Genomic DNA, 27,403 nt, shown 5'->3' with positions numbered 1-27,403 from the left:
GGTTTGTCCAAATTCGTTCCTCAAATGTAATAAGTAATGTTTTAGTATAGCGTGGCAAAAATTTGTATTGTTTAATAATCAGGTTTTGAGTTCAGATCTTGAAACTAGCATTTTTAGTCCTCCCTTTTTCCTAAAATGAGCATTCTTTTCCCATTTTTGATTGTCCTAAATTGTTTCAGTCTTGCAAATTTGAGTAATAGGTTGTAAGAAGTTTGCCACCCCTTGTATGTATTACTGCATATTATTTAAACAAAAAGTAAGGAGAATCTTTAAGAGTGTTTAGGTAAGTAATGGAAATGCAATGTTGGAAAATAGGGGGTTGTTAATGTCGTAATCATCTCTCCTTAAATTTGAGTTTTTTCAAAGGGGACTGTTATTATGTGGCAGAGATTGTTGTAATTAAAGTCTTATTTGTAGTTTTGTAAATGATAATACTTTTGAGTGGATTAACATTCTTGAAATATGATGTTGCTTGGAAACCTGATTGGAGATACCCAAAGGGACATGGAAATATGTTCCTTCCTAAAGATGGATTCAGACTAATTCCAGGTTGGACAAGTACCCACCCATATATATGGCACATTGTTCAACCTGAACCCAGAATTATCACAATTTTCACCAGCCCTATTATTAACTTGTTCCTTGCATCTTTCTAATGTAACAAACATCTTATCCTCCCGCTCCCCCTTCCCTTACATGTTCAATTGTCATTGCTTACTAGGAGCATCAAGCATGTATTGTCCACCATGATGTTGTGTTAGATCAATGATCCTACCTACAGTACATGAGCAGCTGACAGATTTGAGCTTTTTTCTGGGAAGTTACTCTGCTAGTTATTTCTTCTTTTAGCATTGAAGTGAGTTGTCCGATGAAAAGAATCATGTTTTTGGTATATGTTGGGAGTTCTACTCAAGAAGCTGTGTACTTTAGAGAGAAGCTTGTATACTTTGGAGTTTATTCACTATGCAAGCTGTATTTTATGTGAGCTGTAAGTTTTTAAGTAATTTTTAGAATTTATTCTTAAGTTGACGAGAGATATTTTATCTTTTCTTAGATATTGCTTTATTTTGTCTCCAGGTTGATACTATAAATTCATTTAGTTACTATCATAGGCTCTACGTTCAGTGTCCATCAGGTACCTATATGCTAGTAACTTCCTTTATCTAATGAATTCTAATCTATTGTATCATGAAACTGGTTATTTATTTTTGTATTTTTTATTCAAAGTTTATGTTGAAATTCTATTCATGCCTAATGTTTATTAATTGTTTCTTAAATTGATATCTCAGGGGTAATTGTGCAAGCTTTTGGATATATTCTCATCTTAGGCAGACTTCCATTTCCAAAACATATACATTAATGTAAGAGCTGGCTTAACTACTTTATTCGGTAAAGCTATACTTATTCTTGGTGTTGTCAGTCTCTTTTTGTTCAAGTGAAAGTTTACTCTGCTGGAAGGCCATTATGTTCAGCATAATTTTCTATATTGTCAATTTATGGTTAATTTATTTGCTCTATGTGGAGAACTAAATCCCAAAAAAAATATGGAATAGATAGTGGGCAATTAAATTGTCATTTGTGGCATCTTCATCTTTTATATTCTGTCACTGTAGGATATTACCGGGAGGGCGGGCCTTGGTGCAACGGTAAAGGTTGCTCCATTGTGATTAAGTGGTCAGGGGTTCGAGTCTGAAAACAGCCTGCCTCTCTACGAAAGTAGGGGTAAGGCTGTGTACATTATGACCCTCCCAGACCCCGCAGTGGCGGGAGCCTTGTGCACTGGGTACACCTACTGTAGGATATTATCGGAAAATTATGTTAATCCGAAATGCATTCTCTGAGATTTTGTTTTGGATTATGGTATTGCATCCAGATTGTTTAACACTATACTGTGAATAGGTGAAATAAGTTGGCCTCTGTTCTTTTTTGACTAATTCATGGTTCTGTATCTATTTTTTGACAAAACATTATCTTTGAGTAGGTTTATTATGCAAATTTGTCTAATTAGACATTGCTACATCTGCAGGGTCAGTTTACATAATATATTTGAACGTGAAATATTAAAATTATTATTTTGTCTGCTTTTCTATTAAAAGTTATTAAGTATTAAAGCCTCAGTGGCAATTTATTCTTTGCAAGTTAATGGGCACAAGTTGCCCATCTATATACTGATTAAAGAATAGAGGGAGGAGGAAGAACTAGGTCTTCACTCCAGACTTGGACTCCAGATACCACACTCTTACAAATCCAAGCAATCAAATGCACTAATGCAACATTTTCTTCTTCTTTTCCTTTTGACAAAATTTTTTATGCATTTTCCAGTGATGTTTATTTATCGTCTTTTTCTTTATTAACTTTTTCTGTTTTTCTCTTTATTCACTTCTCCTTCCCCTTGCAGTTGAAGATGAAGATGCATTTCCAGTGCCTTTGGTACACATCTATGATATGGTTTGAGATGGAAAAAAGAGTGCCATGTCCTTCAAAACGTGGTTTTTTATTGTACTTGTGGTCCCTTTGGGCTTCGCAGATGATAAACCAGAACACATTTTAGTGAAACAGGGACGTCTTCAACTTCAGAAAATCAAGACAGTTGGGAGAAAAACCTGTAGGGTAAAAAGGTGTAGCCTCATTTCAGTCTGGTGTACTATCATAGTCATATTGCTTTAGCCTATGAATTCAGGGGCCTTGAGGTCTTAGGATGTTATGAAATTTGGCAGGTGTACAGCAGAGATGGAGGTAAGCGTGTGATTTTGGTGTTTGGTGGTGTCTTGGAGGTGAGACCTACAAGGATTTGAGTCAAACCTACATCTGTTGATGCGGCCAAATCCGAATTAGTTTGGAGAAACTGGAGGTAGCAATGAGGATTCAAGAATGGGTAGCTTGATAATCAGAGGTCTGTAGCTCCAAGATAAACCTAGTATCAATTTTTGAGAGTGGTAATGTCTATTAGCAAAGTTCCATTAGTGTGCAATGGCTTAATGTCCCCTTTCAGCAATGATGTGATGCATACCCCACTCAACCCTCCCCTCCACCCACCCCCCAAACAACAACCACCAAAAAAAAAAGACAGCCCTTGGCATTGGGTGAGAGAAGCATGGTCCCAAAAAAAGGCATGCACTAGTACTGAGGCATTTGGGGTATCCTGATGGGTTTAAACCTTGACGGATGGTATGTGGCTATGGAAGGTTAGCACTATGCACCAAAGGGGTGGTGGAGATTGACAGGGCCATCGTTACTAACCCCAACTCTGCAGGTATTAGTGTTAAGCTACAGTTGACTGTTTGAGTTTCTCTGTAATTCAAGGCTAGCCTATCATATGGGCTTAGCAGAAGGTGGCCATGCCCTTGGACTCTTTGATACTGCAGTGGGCTAGAGCCAAAAAAATAAAAAATAGTAGGGCTTAGCTTGGTATGGCTAGGTATATGGTATTTGGCCCATTGTGCAGATTAAGTCTATTGCGCAATTGCGGTGCTATAGAGGGCCGTTTCCTCAGCGCAACGGTAAGGTTTCTCCATTGTGACCTAGTGGTCACAAGTTCGAGTCGAGAAAAAGCCTCGCTGCGAAGCGAGGGTAAGGCTGCGTTCATTATGACCATCCCCAGACCCCGCAGTGGCGGGGACCTCATGCACTGGTTATGCCCTTTTTTTAGAGGGCCAGTTACCTATAGCGGCTTCAGTCTTGCTTAAGGATTTGAGTGTGAGTAGGATGCTCATCTGTAGGCTCCAGCTATGCTGGAATAATTGGTCTTTCGGTGTTGTGAACCAAGTAAGGATTCTGGTTGCATTGGATTGTTTTATCTTGATGGTTGCTTGGGAATGGAAAGATGCTTGGCTCTAGATCGGTAAAGCTTACCTCGGTCAATGGTTGGTGTTAGTAAATCAGAAGCTAATAATCAGATCAGAGAACAAGGAATAGAAGAAGAAAAGAGAGAAGAAAAGAAAAAAGAAGAGTCACGCAAGTTCCAAGATAGGAGAGAACCTGCAGACAGAATTAGATTTTCTACCGCAGGTCTGCTCCCTTATAAATATATAATAAAATGTCTGAGAAAAACTGTAAGGACAAGTATGCCCTTACTTACATGACTAGCTAAGAGCAGAATTAAAACAGAATTAAAACATAAGCACAAAGACCCATATGCCCCTATAACTATATATCTCAACACTCCCCCTCAAGTTGGAGTATATATATCACCCATGCTCAGCTTGTTACAATACGACCGAAACCTAGGAGCAAACAAGAACTTAGTGAACACATCAGCAACTTGATCAGACGAAGAGACAAAAGGAGTCTCAACAAGCTTCTTCAAGGCGGCGCTGCGAACAAAGTGACAATCCACCTCTATATGCTTAGTCCTCTCATGAAAGACCGGATTGCTAGCAATATAGATGGCTGCCTGGTTGTCACAAAACATTTTCATAGGGGTTGGAACAGGAAACCCCATCTCAAGAAGGAGAGATCTAATCCACATCAACTCTGCAGTGGTATGAGCCATAGCCCTATACTTCGCTTCAGCATTGGACCTGGCAACAGTGGTCTTGCTTCGCCACGTAACCAGGTTTCCTCCAACAAAGGTACAATACCCTGTAATAGACTGACGGTCACTAGTTGAACCTGCCTAATCTGCATCAGAATAGGCAACAAGCTCCATATGTCTATTTGGACGATAAATCAGTTCCTTCCCAGGGGCTCTCTTCAAGAACCGAAGAACTCGAACTGCTGCATCCCAATGAGACTTACACGGGGATTGCATAAACTGGCTGAGAACCCCAACAACATAGGATATATCTGGCTTAGTGACTGTCAAATATAACAACTTCCCAATTAGGCTTCTATAGGCATGTGCATCCTTAAGGCCCTCACCATCATCAGAGCCAAACTTGTGATTAGGATCCATAGGAATGTCTACTGGCTTTGCAGGAAACATGCCAGTTTCGATCAGAAGATCTAAAACATAAACCTAATCTGATTCCCTTTTTACTTCGGATCACCTCAATCCCAAGGAAGTAGTGAAGCTGACCTAAGTCTTTAGTTTGAAAGTGCTGTTGTAAGTAACTTTTCACCTCCTTGATCCCACTCTCATCATTTCCTGAAACAATGATATCATCAACATAAACCACTAGAACTACCAACTTTTCACCTTGGCGGCGAACAAACACAGAATGGTCTGAGAAGCACTGAGTAAAGCCAAAATTAGTCACAACAGAATTAAACTTCTCAAACCATGGCCGGGGGGACTATTTCAGCCCATAAATATCCATGTGGAGCCTGCACACACGTCTACTATTCTCCCCCTAAGCAACATAACCTGGAGGTTGCTCCATATAGACCTCTTCAAGCAGGTCACCATAAAGAAAAGCATTTTTTATGTCCAACTGGTATAAAGGCCAATCAAAATTCACAGCAAAAGAAATAATAAGACGAACAGATTTCAATCTAGCCACAGGAGAGGTCTCAAAGTAGTCAACACCATAAGTCTGGGTGTATCCCTTAGCAACCAGACGGGCCTTAAGCCGTTCAACAGACCCATCAGAATGATACTTAATAGTGTACACCCACCGATACCTAACCAAATCTTTACCAGGAGGTAAATCCACCAACTCCCATGTATGTCGAGTCAGCAAGGCATCCATTTCCACATCCATGGCATTCTTCCAAGCAGGGATAGTAAGAGCCTTAGTGTGAGTGCGAGGCACAGTGTAAGAAGATAAGGAAGCAGCAAGGCTATGAGGACAAGATGGAAGATGGGACAAGGAGACAAATTTCTCAATTGGATAGGCAACGAAAGACTTTTGAGTACATGAACGTTTACCTTTCTAAGTGGCAATTGGTAAGTCATCAGGATCTGGATCAGATGGAAGAGCAGGAGAAGTAGGTAAGGTAGGATCTCCACCAGAGGTTGATGAAGGTACAGGAAGAGATGCAGAAGGGCTAGTCTGATCTGAATGGAGCTACTCGAAGTGCCTCCTACGCCGGTACACCTGTAGTGGAGAAGGAGACAAAGGAACAATGGTGGGAATAGGAGGAGGGTCAGACGCAGCCAATGGGTCACTAGACACGGTAGGCTGATCCGAAAAATAGGAAGTACCTTCAAAGAAGGTGACATCAACACTGACAAATTGTTTCCTAGTAAGAGGGTCATAACACCTATATCCCTTCTGGGTCCGAGAGTAACCTAAGAAGATACACTTGGTTGACCGAGGGTCCAATTTATCACCATGGAGATGGTGATTATGAACAAAACAAACACACCAAAAAACATGAAGTGGCAAGGTAAACCTCGAAACATCAGGAAACAAAACAGAGAAAGGTGACTTGTCACCAAGCACAGATAAAGGCATCCGGTTAATCAAAAAACAAGCAGTAAGAACTGTATCACACCAAAAATGTTTGGACACTTGCATATGCAACATGAGGGCCCGAGCAACTTCAAGTAAGTGCCTATTTTTTCGCTCCGCTACTCCATTTTGTTGAGGAGTATTGCAAAAATTCGGAAACACAGTTAAAAATTCTGATCTATCCTTTAAAAGGTACAACCAAGTAGTTCTGGAATAATCATCCACAAAAGTCACAAAATACCGAAAACCATGTCTATTACTTGCCCGACGAGGACCCCATACATCGGAATGCACTAATGAAAATAAGAAGTACTACGCGGCAAAGGATGAGAGGGATAAGTAGCACGATGATGCTTACCCAACTCGCAGCCCTCACACTCTAATTTATTCAAAGACTTAAACCGAGGAAAAACTATCTTTAACCTAGATAAAGATAAATGGCCTAGCCTACAATGCCATCTAAAGGGGGGGGGGACTCTCCTCCAATAGTAGTAGCCGCAGCTGAAGCAGAAGGGGCAGCACCACTCAGATAATATAGCCCATATCGTTTACACTCTTCACCAATCGTCTTCCTCGTGTGAAGATCCTGAAAAACACAGTAGAAAGGGAAAAATGTCACAGAACAATTCAGATGCTTTGTAAGTTGACTCATAGAAAGAAGACTTAAAGGAAATTGGGGAACATGTAAAACAGAGGGAAGGGAAATATTAGAATTAAGACAAACTGTACCATGACTAGTAACAGGTGTAGAAGAACTTGCATGAGGGGTATGTGAAGCAAATGAAATAGAACTAAAAACTGATGACTTACTAGTCATATGAGCGGAAGCCCCAGAATCAATGATCCAGGGTGTGGAAGTGGAAAAGAAAGCAGCAGGTGTACCTGCATGAGCCAGTGTGGCAGCAGTAATGGATGCCCTAGTAGTGGAAGTGGATGACTCTAGACTCTTGATACGACGCATGAGGTGTTGCATCTCATCACGGAGGTTGGTAGAAGAATCTCCCACAGTCGAACTAGCCTCAGCATCATTAGGAGTAACAAAATCAGTACCATCTTCAGGAGCTGCATGATTGGTCAAGTTTTGAGTCCATTCAAGTTTCTCATGCTTGAACCAGCAAGTATCAACAATGTGATTTGTCTTCCCACAATAAGAGCATAATCGGACTGCTTTATTACCATGCTGCCCACCAGAATTTTAACCACCAAAACCACGTCTTCCCCCCTGAACCACGGCCTCTAGTAGTAATAGTGAAAGTTGAATTCTCCTTAGGGTTGGTTTCTGGCTTAGAACTAGGAGATACGATGTGTTTGAGCTGAGAGAAGGTGTCATTCAATGTGGGGACAGATTCACCTGTAAGAAGATGTCCCTTTACAGCTTTGAGGCTCGGATTCAACCCAGCCAGAAATTTAGAGACAGAATTCATTCCTTTACGCCTTCAATTTCTCAATATCAATGGTTGGAAAACATTGAGTTCTTCAACCATGCCCTTAAAGGCACTATAATAATCTTGAAGGGATTTATCTGACTGCTGAAACTGAAATAACTTCTTTTAGAGCTCGAAAATCCGGGTCATACTCTTCTCTTGAGAGTATGTTTCCTTGAGGTCATCCCTCACTCCCTTAGCCGTGGTGTGGAACATTACATTGGTAGCAATATCCGGCTCCTTGCTGTTCCATAACCAAATAAGTATAATGGCGTTCTCCATTTCCAGGTGCTGTAATCCTTGGAATCAGGTTCTGGGGGATGAGAGGTAATGTAGCTAAGCTTATCCTTAGCTATAATGTAAACACGGACAGCTTGTGCCCACAACAAATAATTGGAATTCCCTTTCAACTTGGTAGACGTAATTTGCATATTGACATTGTCATGATGAGTCTTCGAATCAGCCATAGCAAACAGACTTAAAAAAAAATTTGAGTAGGATAACCAGCCAAGGCAGCAATCAAATCTGAAGTAATGAAGCAGATAGCAGCAACTAAACCCAGCAATAACTGATCATAAAAAGTACTCTTGGCAGTAGAAAGTATAGTACCAAACAGCAGCAGGATCACAAGTGAAGAAGCCCACAAAAAAAATCGATCTCAGGGTATCTGGGAGAAAACAATAGAAGGATGCAGCCAAGTAGTAGAGGCCTTCGATGAAGAAGCAAACTCAGTCAATCCAGGTTGCAGAGATCACCAGAAGTAGTAAACATAAGGTAGAAGTAAGGCTGAATCGAAGAACACGAGAAAAGGCCTCCCAGAAAAAATCAACTATTGTCAGGGTTTTTATCCTGACATTGATTTAACAAGCTTCAAAGCCCAGTATTGTAGACCTCCAATCGTCCATGAATAATAGGTATAACTATAGAAATCACTCCATTAATCTGCAGGAAGGAGTGTTTGTTTAAACCATTAGAAGGCAGCTATAGGTGGCTGCACACCACAAGGAGAAATCGAGAAAGAGGAATCAGAAGAAGATCGTGGGGGGTACTCTAACCTGATTAAAAGTGCTCTGATACCATGTTAGTAAATCAGAAGCTAATAATCAGATCAGAGAACAAGGAATAGAAGAAGAAAAGAGAGAAGAAGAGAAAAGAGAAGCGCCACGCAAGTTCCAAGAGAGGAGAGAACCTGTGGACAGAATTAGATTTTCTACCGCAGGTTTGCTCCCTTATAAATATATAGTAGAATGTCCAAGAAAAACTGTAAGGACAAGTATGCCCTTACTTACACGACTAGCTAAGAGCAGAATTAAAACATAAGCACAAAGACCCATATGCCCCTATAACTATATATCTCAACAGTTGGCTATGGTGCCAGTCATTTCTCTTGCATGTTTGTTTTTGATGGAATAAACGAAATGTTCCTCAATCACACTGTGGCACCATGCATTTGTCTCTTTCCTTAAATAATTCTTGCTTGAATTTACTCACAAATGATTCACTCCTATATGAATTATGATTTGTTTTTCCCTCTCCAGACAAATTATGTGATGCATGTTTACCACCCCTCGTTCCTATTATGATTCTCACAATACAATTTTGAAATATCTTTGTTTCTCTTGATTTTTCGTCCCCCCTAATGAACTCTTTCCATTTGCAATCAAACCTTTTCTTTATCTTCTATCGTTAGGGGCTTTCGTAGGCACCATCACCACCATGGTCTTCATGGAGTTCACCCCCGCCCCCCAAGAAAAAATAAAAAAAAAAACCTAATTTCTTTCTTTTTATTTGTTTTCTTTCTGTAGCTCATTTTTTTTTTTCAACTCTATTGTTTCATACTGTGATTTTTTTAACATCTCATCTTTTTCTTAAGTGGTCTCTTGCAGTACCGCTCTGTCTTTCCCTTGGTAAACAGCTTTTGGAAATTACATTTATTGGCTTCCACTTTGGACTTCCAGGGATTAGAGGTGCTGGGAATTCATCTCTCATCCCTTTTCTTGCTTTCATATGTTGGGTTATTTTGGATTGTACCTAAAACTAAAAGATAATATGGATTAAACTATATAACAACTATCAATTTTTAAAATGGTTTTGCTGCAAGTTGCTAACAATCAGGATATCTAAGCATTCCAATATACATTGTTAGCCAATTGCTCCCTCTAATTCCTCTTGGATATGATGACTTTCCATTAGGCAATAACTCATGTTTGCTAGAATGGCTGATGAATTTTTGAGTAATTCATTTTTTTGCTACAATAGCTATAATCCCTCTAATACTATGTGCCACTGTCCTCAGGTCCTATAAGAACGCTACTGTCCTTGCTGTTTGGGATCTCATCGAGTACAAGTTTCCTCCACATGGTCTGCAATTGCAAAACTTTATGAAACCAAATGAGAATTGGGAGAAACCAGTAACTGTTTCCTTTTTAGGCGTCTTCATGGATACCATCGTGAAATATCTGATCAAACCTTGATTGTCATACTTGGATGTTGGGGATCACAACATTACCTGTTGTCCCGAACTGGTGAAGGGGTTTAGCAGGGCCGATTGTTGGGCGATTCCTTCATATTAGGAGCATCGATGAACTGAGCGGATGGGCTATGCATCTCGGAATAGCCACAAGTTGGATCGTGAGGCCATTGATGTGTAATTCTTTAAGGGTTTTTTAGAATAATTATATGTTTTTCTCAGACCCGACATGCCAACCGAGGAACATAGAGCCAGCCTAAAAACCGTTGTTTTTGGTTCTAGTTCCAACCAATTTGTTTGCTGTACACTGGAATTTTCCTGTCTTTTGAGTTCCATCTGCTATCTCTTCTATGTTGACTTGACGAATCTGTAATGGCAAACAGTAGAGCTTCTCACCTCCAATACTCTCAAACTGGTTTAAAAGAGCAAAGTGTCATTTGATTTGCTGCACAAAAACTTGAATTTTAAAGCTGTCCAGTCGTCACCATCCAGGTCTTTATTAGGTACATGTACCATCTGAGGTTTACACAAGCGCCCGCCCCCCAATGCTCTTTTGAGACTCAAACTACCAGAAATTTTTTCTAAATTTCCAGTCTCAGTGAATCCAACCAGATCTGATGCATAGGTGACCATCAATATAGACACCCTAATTTCACTGAAGCGATATTCATGAATTGTCTATGTATAGATGTAACACGCTTTTATTAGGTCGGAATGAGTGGAAGGGCCAGCTACACTTGCCAAAGATGATTCTGTGGCTTTAGCATCCATCGCAGGCCTGTATAATTGTTGATATCATCACCTTCTCATCTTACCAGAGCTGTGACTTTACTATCCGTTGTCATTTCCAGAATAGTAAATTATTGATTTGAATGGCCCATTTGTTTATGTACATTTATCTAACTTTTGAATCCATGAGAAATATTTATTTTGTAATCATTTTCTTCTGTTTTTTGAATATTTTGAATTTCTTAGAGGTTCTTGTTGCATGATAACTGTATTAAAATAGAAACTGTGACGCATCCATCCTAGGATATTGAAATAAATGTTTATGAAGTTCTATTATGTTGGGTATTCATATGGTATGGGGGAGTTCTAAGTTCAATGACCGAGAGATGCCTATGATGGTCCTTTCTGTCCAGAAGAGTGTTGCAGAGACTGTTGCTTATGTTGCCTGTAAAGCTAGTATGTGGGATAAATCTATGAAGGGTATTGATATGGGTGGAGTTCTAAGTTCAATGACCAAGAGGTGCCCGTGGTCGTCCTTTCTGTCCAAAATAGTGTTGCAGAGACTGTAGCTTATATTGCCAGTAAAACTAGCCTGGGTAGACAAGTTAGTGATGCATAGTGTAAGAGTGGTGTATGGCATGCATATTATAGGGAAGAAGGTCGGGCAAATTGCCGGACCTATTTGAGCACATATCTTGTTTGGTTTTTGTTCTCTTTTCTCTGTTTGATTCAGTGTAAGTGTCACCTGCAAGTTAATGCATTAGCATGGTATCTATCAAAAACTCCTTCAAGCAAGCACAGATTGCAGAAACGAATAATACCTCGGGCAGATGATTTGGGCTGTCTGAAGAAGATAAGGATGATCGGTTTTAAGATCTTCATTGGCATTGGGAAATTAAGGTTGCTGAAGCAACCATGTTGTAAGTAATGCCTGTGGTGGGAAAATTCTGAATTTCCTGAGAAAAAAAAAAAAAAACATTGGATGGTTGAAAGTTTCAAAAAATCTGTTAGAAGAATGGAAGCAACTATGGATAACACTACCCAATCAATACTAATTGCTAAAACTAGTACTGGCTCCAAATGAGTTCATATATCAGGATGGCCTTCACTTTCTACTTCTCAGAACCTCCAATTTTTCTTAATTATATGATTTGTATTCCAAGATGGTTTTTTCCATGTCAAGCTTATTTCTTACTTATTTCTTGCCAAATGGCAAAGGCCCTTCTTCATCAAGAGTACTGGGTTGGGGTGTGCAATGATGCAACTCATTTTCTACCATCTGATGTGCGAGGGACCCTTTGTTTTAAATATCCTAATCGGACGGTCAAGTTTAGACATGTAACCAGGGTGCCACAACAATATTCGGACACTTGGGTCTAGCCAATTTTTATGTGCTTGGTTCAAAAAGTAATTTCAATGACCCATGTAATGCCTAAAAAACCCTTATATTGGTTTGTGTCATATCATGGTGCGTCGGAAAAAATGGTCATGCATAAGCCACGGTCTCGTGTCTTGGTTTTTCTACGTGGGTTTTAATTACCTTCTGAAAAAGAAAAAGAAAAAAAAAAAAAAAAATAGATGATTTCTACGTTTTCATATTTTAACCATGTGGTTCCATATTGACACATTCTTTTCTAAACCATGTAAGTCTTTGTTGACAAGATTGTTTCCCTCACTACTCTGATTAGTGTAGCATGGGAGATTCTCCTTACATGAGTCATGAGAAGTGAAGGAATCCTCTATATAAACTCACCACGTGGGTTTTGTTTCTATTATATTCTCCCCTTAATTTGTTTGATTGCAAAAAATATTAGAGGAACTACAAGAAAAAAAAAATTGTAATATTAAATTTCACTATACTTTGCATCCAAATTCTTTTGAAATCGTCACTCTAGACCCAAATCCTCTCTAGGATACTCTTCAACAAGAATCATACAAGACTAGATTGTTGCAAATTAAAAGAAATATATAGTAAAATGCTCACCTGTAACCCAACTAGATAAAGTACAATACATAGTCCGTTCTAGAGATTGACGACTTATCCATTCAATGACTTTGACATTACACGTTCTCAAAATGGCGGATCAAGAGAATTTAAAAATAGACATAAAAAAATTTAAGGCAAAAGTTTTCATATACGGTCGTGCATGTGTACGACCTGCATGAAATGCAATTAGATTAATATAAATATTAATCTAAAATGACATAAAAATCCTTGCACCCCTTATTTGATGGACTTGATGGGAATATCTCCCGTGTACGAACACCTTTCCCTTTTAATATAACAATTCATGTGAGGAGCCATAACACATGTAGATTGGTTCAGAGAGACTTTTTTTCATAGTTTATATAATAATGTTAGGCAATGCTTACAAAAGCTTTCTATTATGATGATGTTCAATATCTTTACGCATTAGGCAATCCAAGGAGGTTCACTACTTATGGAGTATAAACAACCTAAAAATAAGTAAGAAGCGTGTCTCTCAAAAACAAGTAAACCCAACCCTTTCATCTTATTTAGCTATTGAGTTCCATCTTAGTATTCATCACCAACAATCGCAATCTCTCTGTTCCTGAAATTCCCTCATCAGAATTCAGATACAAGATGTCTCTCAGGACAAGAAACAAGACAGCCACCGCCGGAACTCCGGCAACAACCACCTCATCGGATGGTGAAAATGAACCTCCCCGGCCGATTCCAAATGCTACTCTGCCATCTTCCTCTCGGCGGTTGCAACGAACAATCTCTCAGACACTAACAAGTACTGCAAAATTGGCTAGCCTCCTCCCTACAGGCACACTTATGGCCTTTCAACTTCTTATCCCAATCTTCACCAACAATGGCATCTGTGACTCTTTAGCACGCCATTTGACATTGTTATTGTTAATACTCCTCTCTGTTTCTTGCTTCCTTGCATGCTTCACTGACAGTTTCAAATCATTAGATGGGCAAATCTATTACGGCATTGCTACATCAAAAGGCATGTGGCTCTTCGACTACCCAGAACCCAGTACTCCTGATCTCACAAAGTATAAGCTGAGGCTCATTGATTTTGTTCATGGGGTCTTAACGGTTTTGGTATTCATTTCCATTGCTTTAAGAGATAGGAATGTGTTGAGTTGCTTCTACCCACAACCGAAACATGAGATGCAGCAACTTCTGGATATAGTCCCTGTCGGAGTAGGGCTCTTCTGCAGCCTTCTATTCATGGTTTTCCCCACAAGAAGACATGGTATAGGGTACCCTAATTATACTCCTGGGAGATGATTGAAAGCTCATCTTTGCATTGATTGTACATATCAAGATTGGAATTTTTTTTCTTCTTTTTATTTATTTTTGGTAAATTAAACTGAGGGGATTAAGAATTTCCAGGGTATCTAACTTTTAAGGACCCCAAGGTTGGAGGTCAGTAAGGACAAAAACCTTGGATTAGCCTATGAAATAGAAGGGAGAAAGTTCTCTTAAGATACCCATAATTTGTAACTTATTTGTATGGTCTCTTGGTATAACACGCATTATGTTCAAGTGAGTAAAACAAACATTACAAAAAAAACAAAAAAACAAAAAAACATCGAGTAAAATCCTATCATTTCACATGTGTCCTCAAAAAATGTATTTGACATGACAGTAATCCATTTTTAAATTATTTTAAAAACCTTTTCTTACACTGGGTTAGAAACTTTTGGGATGTGATCCTGCTTATTAGTGGGACTGTCCGTTTCCAGCTCTTGAACTTTTGGTTGTGTGCAAAGCGTGGAAACTGTGCCTAGACACAGGTAGACGTGAAATGACCGCCTAACGCTCGACATGGTGCTTGGAATTTCCACCTTTCCATGGTGGTTGGGCGGTCATTCCACGCCAAACTATGTCTAAGCGTAGTATCCACTCATTGCACACGACCAGTTAGCGTTCTTTATCATATATATATATATATATATGGGCAAGAGAACGCTGCCTGGGCCTCTAGAGCATACTTGGCCACGCTGGCCAATGGGAGAGCGCGTGCAAGCATTGATTTAAGTGGACTAGACAAACCCTTAGAAGGTTACGATTTTATACCCGAATTAAAGCTGGCCCAATGAGTGTTTTTTTTAGATTTAATGGAGACATCGTTATGACGCAATCCATGATGAAACCACTTCTTAGAAGATCCAAGAAATAAAAAAACCAGCATGAATTGATCCTTCGGAGGTAGCAGCTATAAATACATACACTCACTGACCGTACACTTCCACACACACCACACACAACCAGTGACAAGATAACGCTCAACCCAAAAAAGGCTTCTTTCACCTGGTTCTTTGTTCAAGTATCTTCTACGCAGAGCAGATTTAGTAACAATGGCGGACAAGGTAGTTCTCTTGGATTTCTGGCCCAGCTTTTTTGGGATGAGGGCAAGAATCGCCTTAGCTGAGAAGGGTATCGAGTATCAATACAAAGAGGAGAACGTCCTACAAGACAAGAGCCCTCTTCTGCTGCAGATGAACCCAGTTAAAAAGACAATCCCTGTATTGATCCATAATGGGAAACCCATCTCCGAATCCCTTATAATTGTTCAATACATTGACGAGACTTGGAAGGACAAATCTCCTCTGTTGCCTTCTGGTCCTTACCAACAAGCCCAGGCCAGGTTCTGGGCTGATTACGTTGACAAGAAGGAAGGTATTTATATATCTTGCAGTTTAATTTACTCCCTTCTCTTTTTTCTTCTTTTCTAATAATCATCAGTCCTTTCTTGTTTTGTGAAATGGCAGGTTTTCACCTCTATAAGGGAAACATGGAGTACAAAGGGAGAAAAACAAGAGGCAGCTAAGAAGGAATTCATAGAGGTCTTGAAATTCTTAGAAGGAGAGCTTGGAGACAAGCTTTACTTTGGTGGTGAGAGTTTTGGATACTTGGATGTGAGGCTTGTGCCTTTCTACAGCTGGTTTTACACCTTGGAGAAATGTGGAAACTTCAGCATTGAAGCAGAGTGCCCAAAGCTGATTGTTTGGGCCAAGAAGTGCATGCAGAGGGATAGTGTGGCCAAGTCCCTTCCTGACTTAGACAAGGTCTACAACTTCGTTCTGCAACTCAGGAAGAAGATTGGTCTAGAGTAGAAAAGAAAAAAAGAGTTCTTGTTGGATTTCAAGCCATGTAGAAGAGTATTATTGATGACTCTTGTTTAGAGGGCTGTGGAGTTTTTATGTTGTTTTAATTTCTTGGGCTTTGTTCAATTCTGGTTCTGGCTCCCCTGTTTTGTGTTAATCAATGTGTTTCTTTTAATGTAAAACCTAATACGATGCAGAGAAGAATGAAAATCGCAAACACAATCACACGTGCACAAAGATTTACGTGGTTCGGCAAGATTGCCTACGTCCACGGTGAGATGAGATCTATTTCATTATCAATGGAAAATAAAGTTACAGTTGCTCGTTCCTCACACCTCTCTCAGATTTTCAATACAAAAAAGAACTCTCACTATAGTTTTATTGCGAAATCCTATACAAGAAATTTACCGAAATACCCATATAGTCCATCATCAGAAGTCAAGACACTAAAACCTCAACATTTAAAACATCTATAAAATTGTATAGGCATTAATACAAATGTCTTAATACTAGGTATCTATGTTTTAGCGGGTCAGTTTCAGGATGGTTCCTGGTTTTAATCCTAAATTGACACCTTTAACCCCAAGCATAAACTGTGTTAATACACATTAATAGATTTATTAATGATGATTATTTTTTGGTAAGATATTAATAATGATGAAATGACCAAACACCCAAGTTTCTATATCTATCAAAAACATTTGGGTCTTGATAATATTCACTAACATTATCTCTCTCTCTCTCTCTCTCTAGGCTGCACTAGTGAAACTGCCTTGAAATTGATCGTTAACTCAATTCTTTATGCTTGGAGCACCCTAAACATAATTTTTTAAATGTAGATACCCTAAACGTTAGCAACCTTAGATATTAATTTACCCCCTTTTATTTTTGCTCATGAAAATAATACAAACAATCAAGGGAACTAGAGAACAAAAAGCTTTTTTCATGGCAACAATAATTTCAATTTATTGTGACATAAAACCCTATGACCTAATGATACATCAAAAGATGTTTGTAGTTAAAATCTCTTTGCATTACAAGGAAAGAAAAGAAATTAAGGTAGATTAGCCTTGACGATTCATGTACAATGACATCGAAGAGGAACTGATACACCTTTGGGTTTTCTCTTCTCTCGAATAATAGCTTCCTTAATCATGGGTACTTTTTGGTGAACCATTTTCCAAATGTGGTTCACTGCACCATCTAGAGGAATTGGTCCAATACCACCCAGATGGCCGTTATCATACTCAAAAATAGGCTGAACATGAGCCATATTGCGGCGGAATGCATCCCTCTGTTCTTTAGAGAAGCTCTTTAGGTGGCTCACAAGCCAGTTTGGTTGCAATGCATCATTGACTGATACAAAAACAGAAAAATCCATGTAGTCCAACATACCTTCAAATGGAAGCTCAATATCGTCACTAACAATCACAGGAATACAAAGACTTTGAATGGCATCAAAAAGTCGGCATGAAGTAGGTGTGTCACCAGCAGGGTGCAAGCAGAATTCTGATGTTCTCATCCCCTTTATTGACTGTTCCCTGCCAGTAGCATTAGGGAAACCTTCTTCCATCACAACACCAGGCTCATTAACCAACAGGTCCCACAATTTTTCACGAACCAAGCCACCCTGTAAAAACGAGTCAGTCATTATTAAGAGAACTATCAAAGAAACAGGAAAATATCCGTGCATCTTATCCCCAACAGATGTGGCTGATCTTAAACATGACATCTAAAAAAAAGGCATAGCTCTTAGAGGAAGTGATGGCGATAACCATCAAAATTTTCTAAAACTATCAATTAATCTGCAGTTATATCATGAGTTGCACCCAATTTTTTATTTTTTATTTTTTGAAAAACGTAAATATGATGTTTATTCAGAAATTTTTGTTAATATAAATGTTAAATAGAAAATAAAAACTAATGTTCCAAGGAACCCCAATTGGACAGACAATTATATATACATCCCCCAATAATGTACGCTGTTTAACTTGACAACACTTCTCTGCAGACTTGGGACGTTCCAGAATTTTCATAAGATTTGCCAATCTTAAGCTAGGCATATAGGAAGATCTTGTTTAAAAATATCCCAATCCGGTAATAAACCTCCAAAAAAAGATGAAGAAAAAAAACAGATTTCCTATTTGAGAACTGCAGTGGGATAGGAAATTATGATTATTACACAAGTTTTTTATGCTAAAACTGGGTTGAAATACAAGAGCTTCACCTAAATCCTAGCTCCTTCAGAAACTTCTCTTTATCCAAGTTTTGTGCTGTATTGAGGATGTTTAACCATCAATCCCTTAAAAATTTACACAGGTTTACTAATAAATTTTATTGTACAGTTTCCAGAGTCAACCATAGGTAAGCAGCGCAAAGATTAAACAATTTTGAATCTCAAACAAGTCTAGCAAGATCAGGGTCTGAATAAAGAAAAATTTGGCATGCCACTAGCATAAAGACAATACAACTAGTCATCAGTAACATATTCAGTGAAGGCCTTCATATTGTAAAGGAAGCACCTGAGCATTGTTATGCGGCAAATAAACCTAATCAGTGGGAATGGTACAGTTTAAAACAAAATTTGTTTGTGGAAGCAAGTGAAAATTGACAATTCTTTGTAAAGTTTAAAACAAAAACGTTCCATTAGTGAAGAGAAAATTTAAACTCAGATGGAAAGGAATTATATTCCAAACTGATTAAAGCAGAAACTTTGTAGACATATTTGGTCTACTATTTTTCAATCATAATCACTGTTTCCCACCTTACCAGATTAACAAAGAAGAGAAAGCCAGCTTTTTTTTTTGGGTTGGGAGGTTGGGGGGGGGGGGGGGAGGGGTAAGTGCATTATGTGCATTTTCGATTCTATACCATTGCCCCAAGCAAGAATAGCAGAGATGTTCTCTTCATATACATTCATCCAGCCCACGAGCCCATAGCCTAACTCCTATTTCCCTCATGAGTTCCAAATTAAAAACCCAGACCTTCTGCATAAGAAATTCGCCAAATAATGGAAGAGTATCTCACATACCTTCAATCCAGGGTCTTGGCAACAGGAGTGGCACTTCACTGATGGGGAGATGGTCTGCTGGAAGGGACGATGAAAGGTGATTTTACTGTTATACCCACAAATCGTTTTACATTTGTGCCCCAACTTAAAAGAGAATCTACATTTTAAAGTTATTAGCAATGAATTTGGCAAATTACCTTGCTTGACCTTAAAGATTCCATTTTGTAACATAACAGTGAGGGCACAAAAAAAGGATTCACAAATTGATTGACAAGAGAAAAAACCAATAAATAATATAAGAAACGCAAAACTAATAAATACAAAGTCTTGCTTGGTGGTCTAACCAAAGCACTTGTCTAGCCACTAAGATTATAAGTTACCACCCAAGAAACTAAATCTACTAAATACAGACATGTTTGCACCTGCAACATGCTAACGTTTGAGAGTTTAGCATTCTGCACTTGTGTAGGAACAAATACAAAACCTAGGAGACATAAAAATGTTAGGTGTGACCTTAATCCGCTTATCATTGTCTGAATGAAACAGTGGCATGTACGATTTATGAAACTGAAATGGCGCGTAAAATTGCTAATCGCATATTGACTTCTCTTTTCTCTTGTAACAAAAATCTATAACATTTCTAGAACTTGTTAATGATTAGATCAACTTCAAGTCAGGTTCCAGAGGGTTCTCAAAACTTAAATAAACAGAAAATAACTCATTTGATAAGGAAAAAAGGTCTGCAAATAAAAACACTGTTGTATTACTTGGTAAAATGATGTCATTACTCATAAAAATTTGGAAACATTTGCATACTAAATTAATCAATAAAACATAAGGAAAAGTGACACTGAAATTATATGGGTTGCTTTAACAGATATACGCTCCTTGAACAACCTCTGCAATTTTCATTTGATCAGGTATGCCAAAATTAAGGTCAAGAAAAACATTAGAAATAGGAAACCAAAATGGTCGAATTGAACACTAACCCGGTGCCTATGTTTGGCTCCTTTGAAGTAAAGAAGAGTATGGCGATCCTGGTTCTCTGACAAGTGCAGTCTAGGCAGTAGGTAAGTGTAGGGCACAATCACATCTTTAAGCAGCGAAACTTGGGTATGTTGTATCATATCAGTGGAGTTACCATTGGATGCCTTTGAGTCAAGCCTGTACCAACCACCAAAATCAACCACCAGAAGAACTGCTGGAGCTATCTCAGCTCTAACATGCCACATCGCAACTGGGTCTGTCAAAGAATGCTTCAAGTTTTAACACAACCTGACAATCCAGAGATTGAATCATAAGCTACTAAGGATTGCTTGATTTTTGGCAGCAGATAAAGGCAGAATATTTTTATATTCAATAATTGTTTAACAAATTTAAGATACCAATTTTTAAAAAAAAAAAAAAAAAAAAAAGGAATCCTTTTAATCACCAAAGAATAACAGACTAAGAGCTCAAGATATTCATATATATGGGGAAAAAAAAAAAAGGAAGAAGAAGTTGCCGTCACTATTAAAAAAGAATTTAGAAGCGAGTTTACAAGTCTTGAAAAGATGGAAATGTATCAATTGCAAAGAGATGAAATGAAAACCTTAATAAAGAAAACAACAAAAAAAATAAATTAAACTAAGTAACGTAAGAAGCAGCACAATTCTTGTAAACAGGAAATGGAAATACAACTATGAGCACCCAACCAAAATCCTCCATAAGAAATGAAATCACATCATTGATGAATCAGATACTAGGATGTTCAGTTTATACAAAGTTAAACTATCATAAAGCAACTTTGTTGCACATGAGACCATAGTTGTCATGGCGTCCTGGCGCTGGAGAGGGTTGCATGGCGACCTACGCCATGGCGACCCTCTTTGATTTCTTCTTCCTGTCTCTCTTTCCCTCTTCGATTTCTTCTTCTTGCCTTCGATTTCTTCTTCCCTCTTCGATTTCTTCTTTCCCTCTTCAATTTCTTTCGATTTCTTCTTTCCCTCTTCAATTTCTTTCGATTTCTTCTTTCCCTCTTCGATTTCTTCTTCCTGTCTTCTTTCCCTCTTCGATTTCTTCTTCGATTTCTGAATTTTCTTCTTAAAACTTGAGAAACAATAGAGAAAAAATAAAACATGGCTTGAGTATACATCTATTAACACATTAAAAATAGAGAAAATAAAAAATAAAACATGGTTGACATGCTCGCCATGGCGGGCGACATGTCGATATATCGACGTGACACCCCTCCACCGACTTGGATCGCCGTGACGCCGTGACAACTATGCATGAGACAGGTAAGAACAAGAGCAAGCTTGGATGAAAAACACAAAATTCCTAGCCAAGCACCATCATCCATGTGTAAAGATGCAGGATAGGTTGATTTTCTTGTTAGCTGTAAATATTCTATGTAATACTTCTATTCTTTGTATAGCTTTTTTACTTTTCTTGACCTATCTTGTATACGTCCATTACAACAGCTCAGCCTTATCCCAACTAAATGGGGTCTGCTACATGGATCCCTACCCTCCAATCAGTACATGGACATGCCACCTCAAACGACTTTCTCGCAACTTATCATGTATTGGAGCTACTCCCAAATCAGCTCTAATTTGATCATTCCTTCCTATTTTTACCACACATCCATCTCAACATCCTCATATCATTTACACGAGTTTATCCATATGATGTTTCTTGACTGCCCAATATTCCGCACCATACATCATAGCCAGTCATATGATTGTCTTATAAAATTTCCTTAAATTTTAAAGGAATACGTCGATCACACAACACTCAGACGCATCTTTCTACTTCATCCATCCTATTTTAATTCTCTATGTAACATTATCCTCTATTTCTCCTTCTTTATTTATGATTTAACCTAGATACCTAAAATAATTACTTTACGGGATCTCCCTCCCATCAATTTTCACCACCTCATTATCCATCCTGATGTAACTAAACTTACACACCATATATTTTCGTTCTACTTATCTGAAAACCTTATAATTCCAAGGTTGATTTTCATAATTCCAACTTGGCATTGATCCCTGATTTATTTCATCCACCAAACAATATCATCAGCAAAAAACATACATCAAGGGACCTGATCTTGTATGTCTCTGGTCAGATCATGAGATCATTTATGTTAAGCGCAAACAAATAAGGGCTTAAAGTTGATCCTTGATGTAACCCAATAGTAATTGATAATTCACTACCTTAACCCATACTGTTCTTACACTAGTCACCACACCATTATACATATCTTTAGCTATGTCCACATATTTACTTGAAACACATCTCTTCTCTAGTACATGCAAAATTCTATCTCTATGGACTCTGTCATAAGATTTTTTCTAGGTCAATAAAGATATAATGGATATCCTTCTTGTAATCTCTAAATCTTTCCATGAGTCTACTAAGTAGCTTCTGTCGTGGATCTTCCTGGCATAAACCAAATTGGTTTTCCGTAATGGTAGTTTATTTGTCTTAAGCAAGTTTCAATAATTCTCTCCCATAACTTCATAGAATGACTCATTAGTTTTATGCCTCCATAGTTATTACAGCTCTGAATATCACCTTTATTTTTATATGAATCGGAACCGCAATGCTTCTCCTCCATTCATCTGACATTTTCCTTATGCTCATAATCTTATTAAAGAGTTTGGTTAGCCAAGATGAACACATAATCCTAAGATATTCCACACTTATGCTGGGACCCCATCTGGACCAAGTGTCTTACCTATTTTCATCCTCCTTAAAGCTTCTTTTGCTTCTGGCACCCTAATTGTTTTCACATATATTTACACAAGTGGTGTCTTGATGAGTAGTGCAACCTTCCGGGACACTATTACTCGAAGTGCGTTCATTTAGAAAGCTGTAGAATTAATTTTTCCATCTCTTCTTAATGTCTTCATCGCTTACTACTACTCTATCATCCTCACTTTCAATGCATCTAACATGGTCAAAATCTCTACTCTTCCTCTCCCTCATTTTAGCTATCTTATAGATAACTTTTTCCCCTTTGTGCTTCAATTATTAAAAAAATATCCTTATATTTCTTCGCCCTTACTTTTCCACAATCTTCTTAGCTTCATTTCTAACTTTATATCTTTTAAATCCTCTACATCATTAGTCCTTTTCCTTGTCTTAAAACTAGCTTTCTTAGCCTTCATGGTTACTTGAACATCATCATCCCACATTCCCGCCACCAAGTCTCCCTAGATGAATGACGTTTTCCTCTCGTTCCACATCATATTAGGGAGGAGCTCAGAAGGATGCTTAAATATGGTATATACATAGTTTAAGCACACTGAGCTCCTAAAGAAACAGGATATTAACACAAACTAAAATTCCTATTACCTGTTAAAACATCTTTCCTCCTTTTAGGGTTAAGATAAGATTATATAATATGATAAGAAAAGATACAGAGAGACCAGATCATAGAGAAGCTAGTAGCTAAACATCAAAAGCTACTGCCTATCATGAAAGATCAACTAATCCAAGTTCACCAGGAAAGTTGTTTGGGAAGAACTGTGAATGAAAGCTTAATGGTGGAGGTAAAAGAAGAATTCTCAGAACCTTTCTACAGCCAGAGATTTGTCCCAAATATTCTCCTATTTCTCTCCTTTCAGAGAGACCAGCAGACAGCAAAACAACACAGATGCCCTTCCTCTTCATCTAGACCCTTTTTCACCAGCAAAAATTCAATAGGGCTTTCCACAGTAGGGGAAATGATACTATAGCCACTATCTGTTTACAGAGTAGAAGGACACCTTCAGAGGCATAAGACAGGAATATTAAGGTATCTAGCTGATCTTTCAGAGGAACATAGGGAATAATAAGGTGTTTGATCAATTGTCAAGATGTTATCATTATAAGCATGCCATTAGAAGATCCCAGAGGGAATTTGGGAAAGTAGGATCACTTAGATTACCCAACAAGTGTATAAAGAATAACTTCACTAAAAAGACTCCACTCTTGTTAGCTTAAGATTATTCTTCTCTTATTCCTAGTCCCACTGGAAAGCATTGAGTTAAGCAAGGGAATCAATCAACTTTCCTTTTGTAACTAATTATAGACCTTTAAAACAAACTTTATTATAATCCCTCCTATTTTGGGGGAATGGAGTACTCTAAAACTCCCTACTTAATTTTCAAATAACCCAACAACAACTCCTAATGAATGAAAGACGGTGGAAAAAAAAGAGAAGAAAAAGAATAAACAAAGTCAGCATCTCTCAAGCAGAGAAGGAAATAGAAAGTAAAAAAAAAAAATGTAAATAAGAATAAGACAATAGGGTAAAAATAGGTTAAAATACATACAAAGCTAGCTCTATATGCTTTAAATATATATCTATTGATATAGTTAAACAAACAATTTTATATAGTAACTTATTATGGACCTAAACAATGGCCAAGAACATAGCCACCTTGGCAAACACTGGTTGTGCTCACTGTTGCCTGAAAAGACTATGTAGCCACCTTTTCTTTAATTGATACTCTTAAGAATACCAAAATTCCCCGGCAATTACGGCAGCCAACACTGGCAAAGATTTTTTAAATTAGTTTAGCATCATGCAAAGGGCTTCAATGTTAAAGACCATCTTTTTCAATGGATTAATGCTTGGCAAGGTTCAAGAAGAGAACTAGCATCTCTTAACAGACTCAAAGAAAGTATCAAGTTCCCAGAGAGAGAAGCTAGTGCCTTTCAAGTTACAAGGGCACAATGCAGTTCAAAGCAAATACATATGCTAACATCTATCTTGAATAATATTAATTATGAGGTGTAAATGAGAGTTGAAAGAAGCAAAGAATCTTTCCAAGTTCTGGGTTTTACAAGTTACAACAGTTCTGATAAGCCACTACCGTTCCATGTAAGTGGGCTCGCTTTACAGCATACATGTAAGTGGCGCCATCTATGGACCATGTAGCAATCAAATCTGGATCCAGAGTGGAACTCCTGGAACTCCAGCCTTTTCTAGAATCTAGAGGTTATACTAAGATATTTTATGGGGGTGAACTTAATGCTGAAGATGCATCGAGAAGAAGCATTAGTAATGGCAGACAAGGAAGGACATGTATAAGAATTACAGTAAGATAAAGAAAGACAAAAGCAAAAATAGGACTTCCCACGGAACTATGAAGCAGATAGTGGGTAAAAGGAAGTATCTTTCGTCAACAAAGCTTTCAGAAACACAAAACCCAGTAACCCCATCATATGAATCAAGCTTAGGGCATTGAAAGTGAGTTGACAGATAACACCAAAAAGCAAGAATAAGCACATCTGGGGGAACCATGGAACGGCTCAAGTAGCTGAAAAATAGGTCCTTCGTCAACAAAGCCTTCAGAAACAGGAAACCTAAATAAAATCTACAATTCCCCCCCCCCCCCCACACACACACACACACATACAAAGCAAGCTTTCAACGCTAAAAACCAACTAATAAACGTTAGAATGAATAGAGAGAGAACAAGACATACCGGTCAACACAAAGACGTGATCTCTGCCGCCAGACCTTTTCCAAGCATCAGTACTACGAATCAACTCCACCACCTGCCTCTGCCTCTCATAATCCTCATTCCCAATTTTCTTTCTGAACACCCCCTTCGCCATACCCAATTGTATTTCAGCACTAAGAGTCGCAAAGAACGGCACAAATATGACATCAGCTTCCTCCACATAAAAAACCCGTTTGGCATACGACCCTCCTCTCAATTCCTCTGGGGTCATCAGATCGCCCAAGATCCAGTACTCAGCACTGTACTGCTTGACCAATGGGTTCTCTGGATATGGAGGAAATGCAAGCTTCTCTTTCGAAGAAAGCTCAGAACGCAATTCATTGTCAACATCGCTGCCCAGTCTGGAATCACCTTTCAAGGACCAGTATTTGTCTAACAAGCCATAATTAAGCGACCTTGGGAGATCTGCAACGTAGACTCTAATGGATCGGTTGGGATTTTGGGAGATTTTATGAGAGGAAATGAGAGATGAAAGTGTAGTAGAGGATTGTTGATGGGTTATGTAGAAGAGAAAGAAGAGGGAGATTGGTAGAACACAGAGAATGGAAAATGAGAGCAAAAGAGAAGGGATTGTACAGGGTAGAGTGTTGCACTTTGGAGCCATGCTCACTCTCCGTCACTCTGTTTGCTTTCAGCCTTTCACTACTGGTGTTACTTTTATCAGGTTTAGAGTTTGAACTGGATTTGGGGAGATCGAGAGAAGGGTATTTTGGTCATTTAGTCATAATGGGTCATTGGGTTCGTCCGGACCAAGTCGTATTGGTTCGAATCTTGGTCACATCCAAGGGGAATAGGCGATAGATAGACGTGAACAGGTTCGTGATGAAGATCTTTCTTGGTTCGAGTTGGGTTAGTTATTTTCGGTTGTTCCAAATCAACCAATTCTGTAATTTGGGTTTTAGCCCATGGGTCAGGGAACATGGGTGCACCCAAATTTCAATTCTTTGGCTTTGGATCAGCCCGGTGGCCCAGCTGGGCCTGACTTCAAGAATGGTCGGGTTTAGGTTCGGTTTCAGGCTTTGATTCAGCCCATTGATCAATTCTTGGTTGGGCCGACCGAGAGGAGCTCGGCCTCATTTGGGGGCTCTTGAGTGCTCATATGCGACTTTAAGACCGCGGGCTGTAAGTAGACTTTTGATCTCTGGCTTGGGGTTTTACCAAAATTAAAACAAGGGCTTCATTTGGAAGCCATAATAGTGATTGTTAATAAAAACATAATTTCTAGGGACTAAACCCGTTCTATAGTATCGGCAGGACAAAGGTCCAAACACGCTTGATTTTTCAAACCAGTGTTTCGCAGGACATCACCACCACTACAGAATATATGGCCTTGGAAATCACAACTGATATAAACAATCTTAACCTCTATCTTAACCTCTCCACTCATTAGCGGATAATCCGTCATTGAGGGATAGTACCAGAAGATGTGTATGCAGAGCAGGTGCTGTTGATCCAAAAGGATCCGTTTTCACACTCAGAGGAGGGTATTCCTTAGTGATCTACTGTTTCGCAGGTAGTCTTCTGCTGTCTGGGGTTCTCATATGAGTATACCACCAGGACGAGGGGTAGGGAGTAAGCCTTGGGTGGCTGTTTTCTTGCGAGTGCGATGTGGTATCGCAGGCGCTTTACCTTTTCCTTTACCTTTATCAGGAAGTAGGTAAATCCGGAATCGTTGTATAGCATTTACGATTGCTAAGATTTCCTTTTCATATATCATATAGTTAATTTGAGCTGATGTAAATTTGTCGGAGTTATATCCGCATATCTACTCATCAGAAGGGTTTTTTTGTATAAGCATATTTTTCTGATTTTAAAGAAGAGGGGATCTTTAAGATGGTCTT

General features: G+C 38.6%; 3 protein-coding genes across 4 annotated transcripts; 2 read left to right on the top strand and 1 right to left on the bottom strand.

Annotated features, from left to right (window-relative positions):
• Positions 1 to 1,343: 1,343 nt before the first annotated feature.
• On the bottom strand, positions 1,344 to 26,223 carry LOC122656666 (probable arabinosyltransferase ARAD1). 2 transcript variants are annotated; one of them, XM_043851281.1, is made up of 4 exons: positions 25,524 to 26,223; positions 20,049 to 20,302; positions 17,122 to 17,679; positions 1,344 to 1,359 (listed from the first exon to the last, which is right to left on the bottom strand). In XM_043851281.1, the coding sequence occupies exons 1-3, from the start codon at positions 26,164 to 26,166 to the stop codon at positions 17,128 to 17,130; spliced, it is 1,449 nt and encodes a 482-aa protein (XP_043707216.1). In that variant the 5' UTR covers positions 26,167 to 26,223; the 3' UTR covers positions 1,344 to 1,359; positions 17,122 to 17,127. The 2 variants fall into 2 exon arrangements, with proteins under 2 accessions (XP_043707216.1, XP_043707215.1); XM_043851280.1 differs by lacking the exon at positions 1,344 to 1,359 and having other exon boundaries at positions 17,005 to 17,679.
• LOC122654965 (protein DMP3-like) lies at positions 13,564 to 14,259 on the top strand. Its single transcript, XM_043849219.1, has one exon. It carries the CDS (start codon positions 13,564 to 13,566, stop codon positions 14,224 to 14,226), a length of 663 nt encoding a protein of 220 aa, XP_043705154.1. The 3' UTR covers positions 14,227 to 14,259.
• On the top strand, positions 15,232 to 16,102 carry LOC122656668 (probable glutathione S-transferase). The gene is made up of 2 exons (XM_043851282.1): positions 15,232 to 15,617; positions 15,714 to 16,102. The coding sequence occupies exons 1-2, from the start codon at positions 15,300 to 15,302 to the stop codon at positions 16,056 to 16,058; spliced, it is 663 nt and encodes a 220-aa protein (XP_043707217.1). The 5' UTR covers positions 15,232 to 15,299; the 3' UTR covers positions 16,059 to 16,102.
• Positions 26,224 to 27,403: the final 1,180 nt, after the last annotated feature.

The sequence above is a fragment of the Telopea speciosissima genome, chromosome 3 (genome assembly GCF_018873765.1).
Source record: "Telopea speciosissima isolate NSW1024214 ecotype Mountain lineage chromosome 3, Tspe_v1, whole genome shotgun sequence".
Classification (NCBI taxonomy): Eukaryota; Viridiplantae; Streptophyta; class Magnoliopsida; order Proteales; family Proteaceae; genus Telopea; species Telopea speciosissima.
This window is presented reverse-complemented; position numbering and strand designations above follow the sequence as displayed.

What these genes read in the sequence shown, in the direction of transcription:
- LOC122656668 (XM_043851282.1), top strand. Translation starts at nt 15,300, where the DNA reads ATGGCGGACAAGGTAGTTCTCTTGGATTTCTGGCCCAGCTTTTTTGGG. An exon ending in CTGATTACGTTGACAAGAAG is followed by an intron (nt 15,618 to 15,713) that starts GAAGGTATTTAT and finishes GTGAAATGGCAG; the next exon opens with GTTTTCACCTCTATAAGGGA.
- LOC122654965 (XM_043849219.1), top strand. Translation starts at nt 13,564, where the DNA reads ATGTCTCTCAGGACAAGAAACAAGACAGCCACCGCCGGAACTCCGGCA.
- LOC122656666 (XM_043851281.1), bottom strand. Translation starts at nt 26,166, where the DNA reads ATGGCTCCAAAGTGCAACACTCTACCCTGTACAATCCCTTCTCTTTTG. An exon ending in TCACGTCTTTGTGTTGACCG is followed by an intron (nt 20,303 to 25,523) that starts GTATGTCTTGTT and finishes ATTCTTTGACAG; the next exon opens with ACCCAGTTGCGATGTGGCAT. An exon ending in GAGCCAAACATAGGCACCGG is followed by an intron (nt 17,680 to 20,048) that starts GTTAGTGTTCAA and finishes TCGTTTTTACAG; the next exon opens with GGTGGCTTGGTTCGTGAAAA.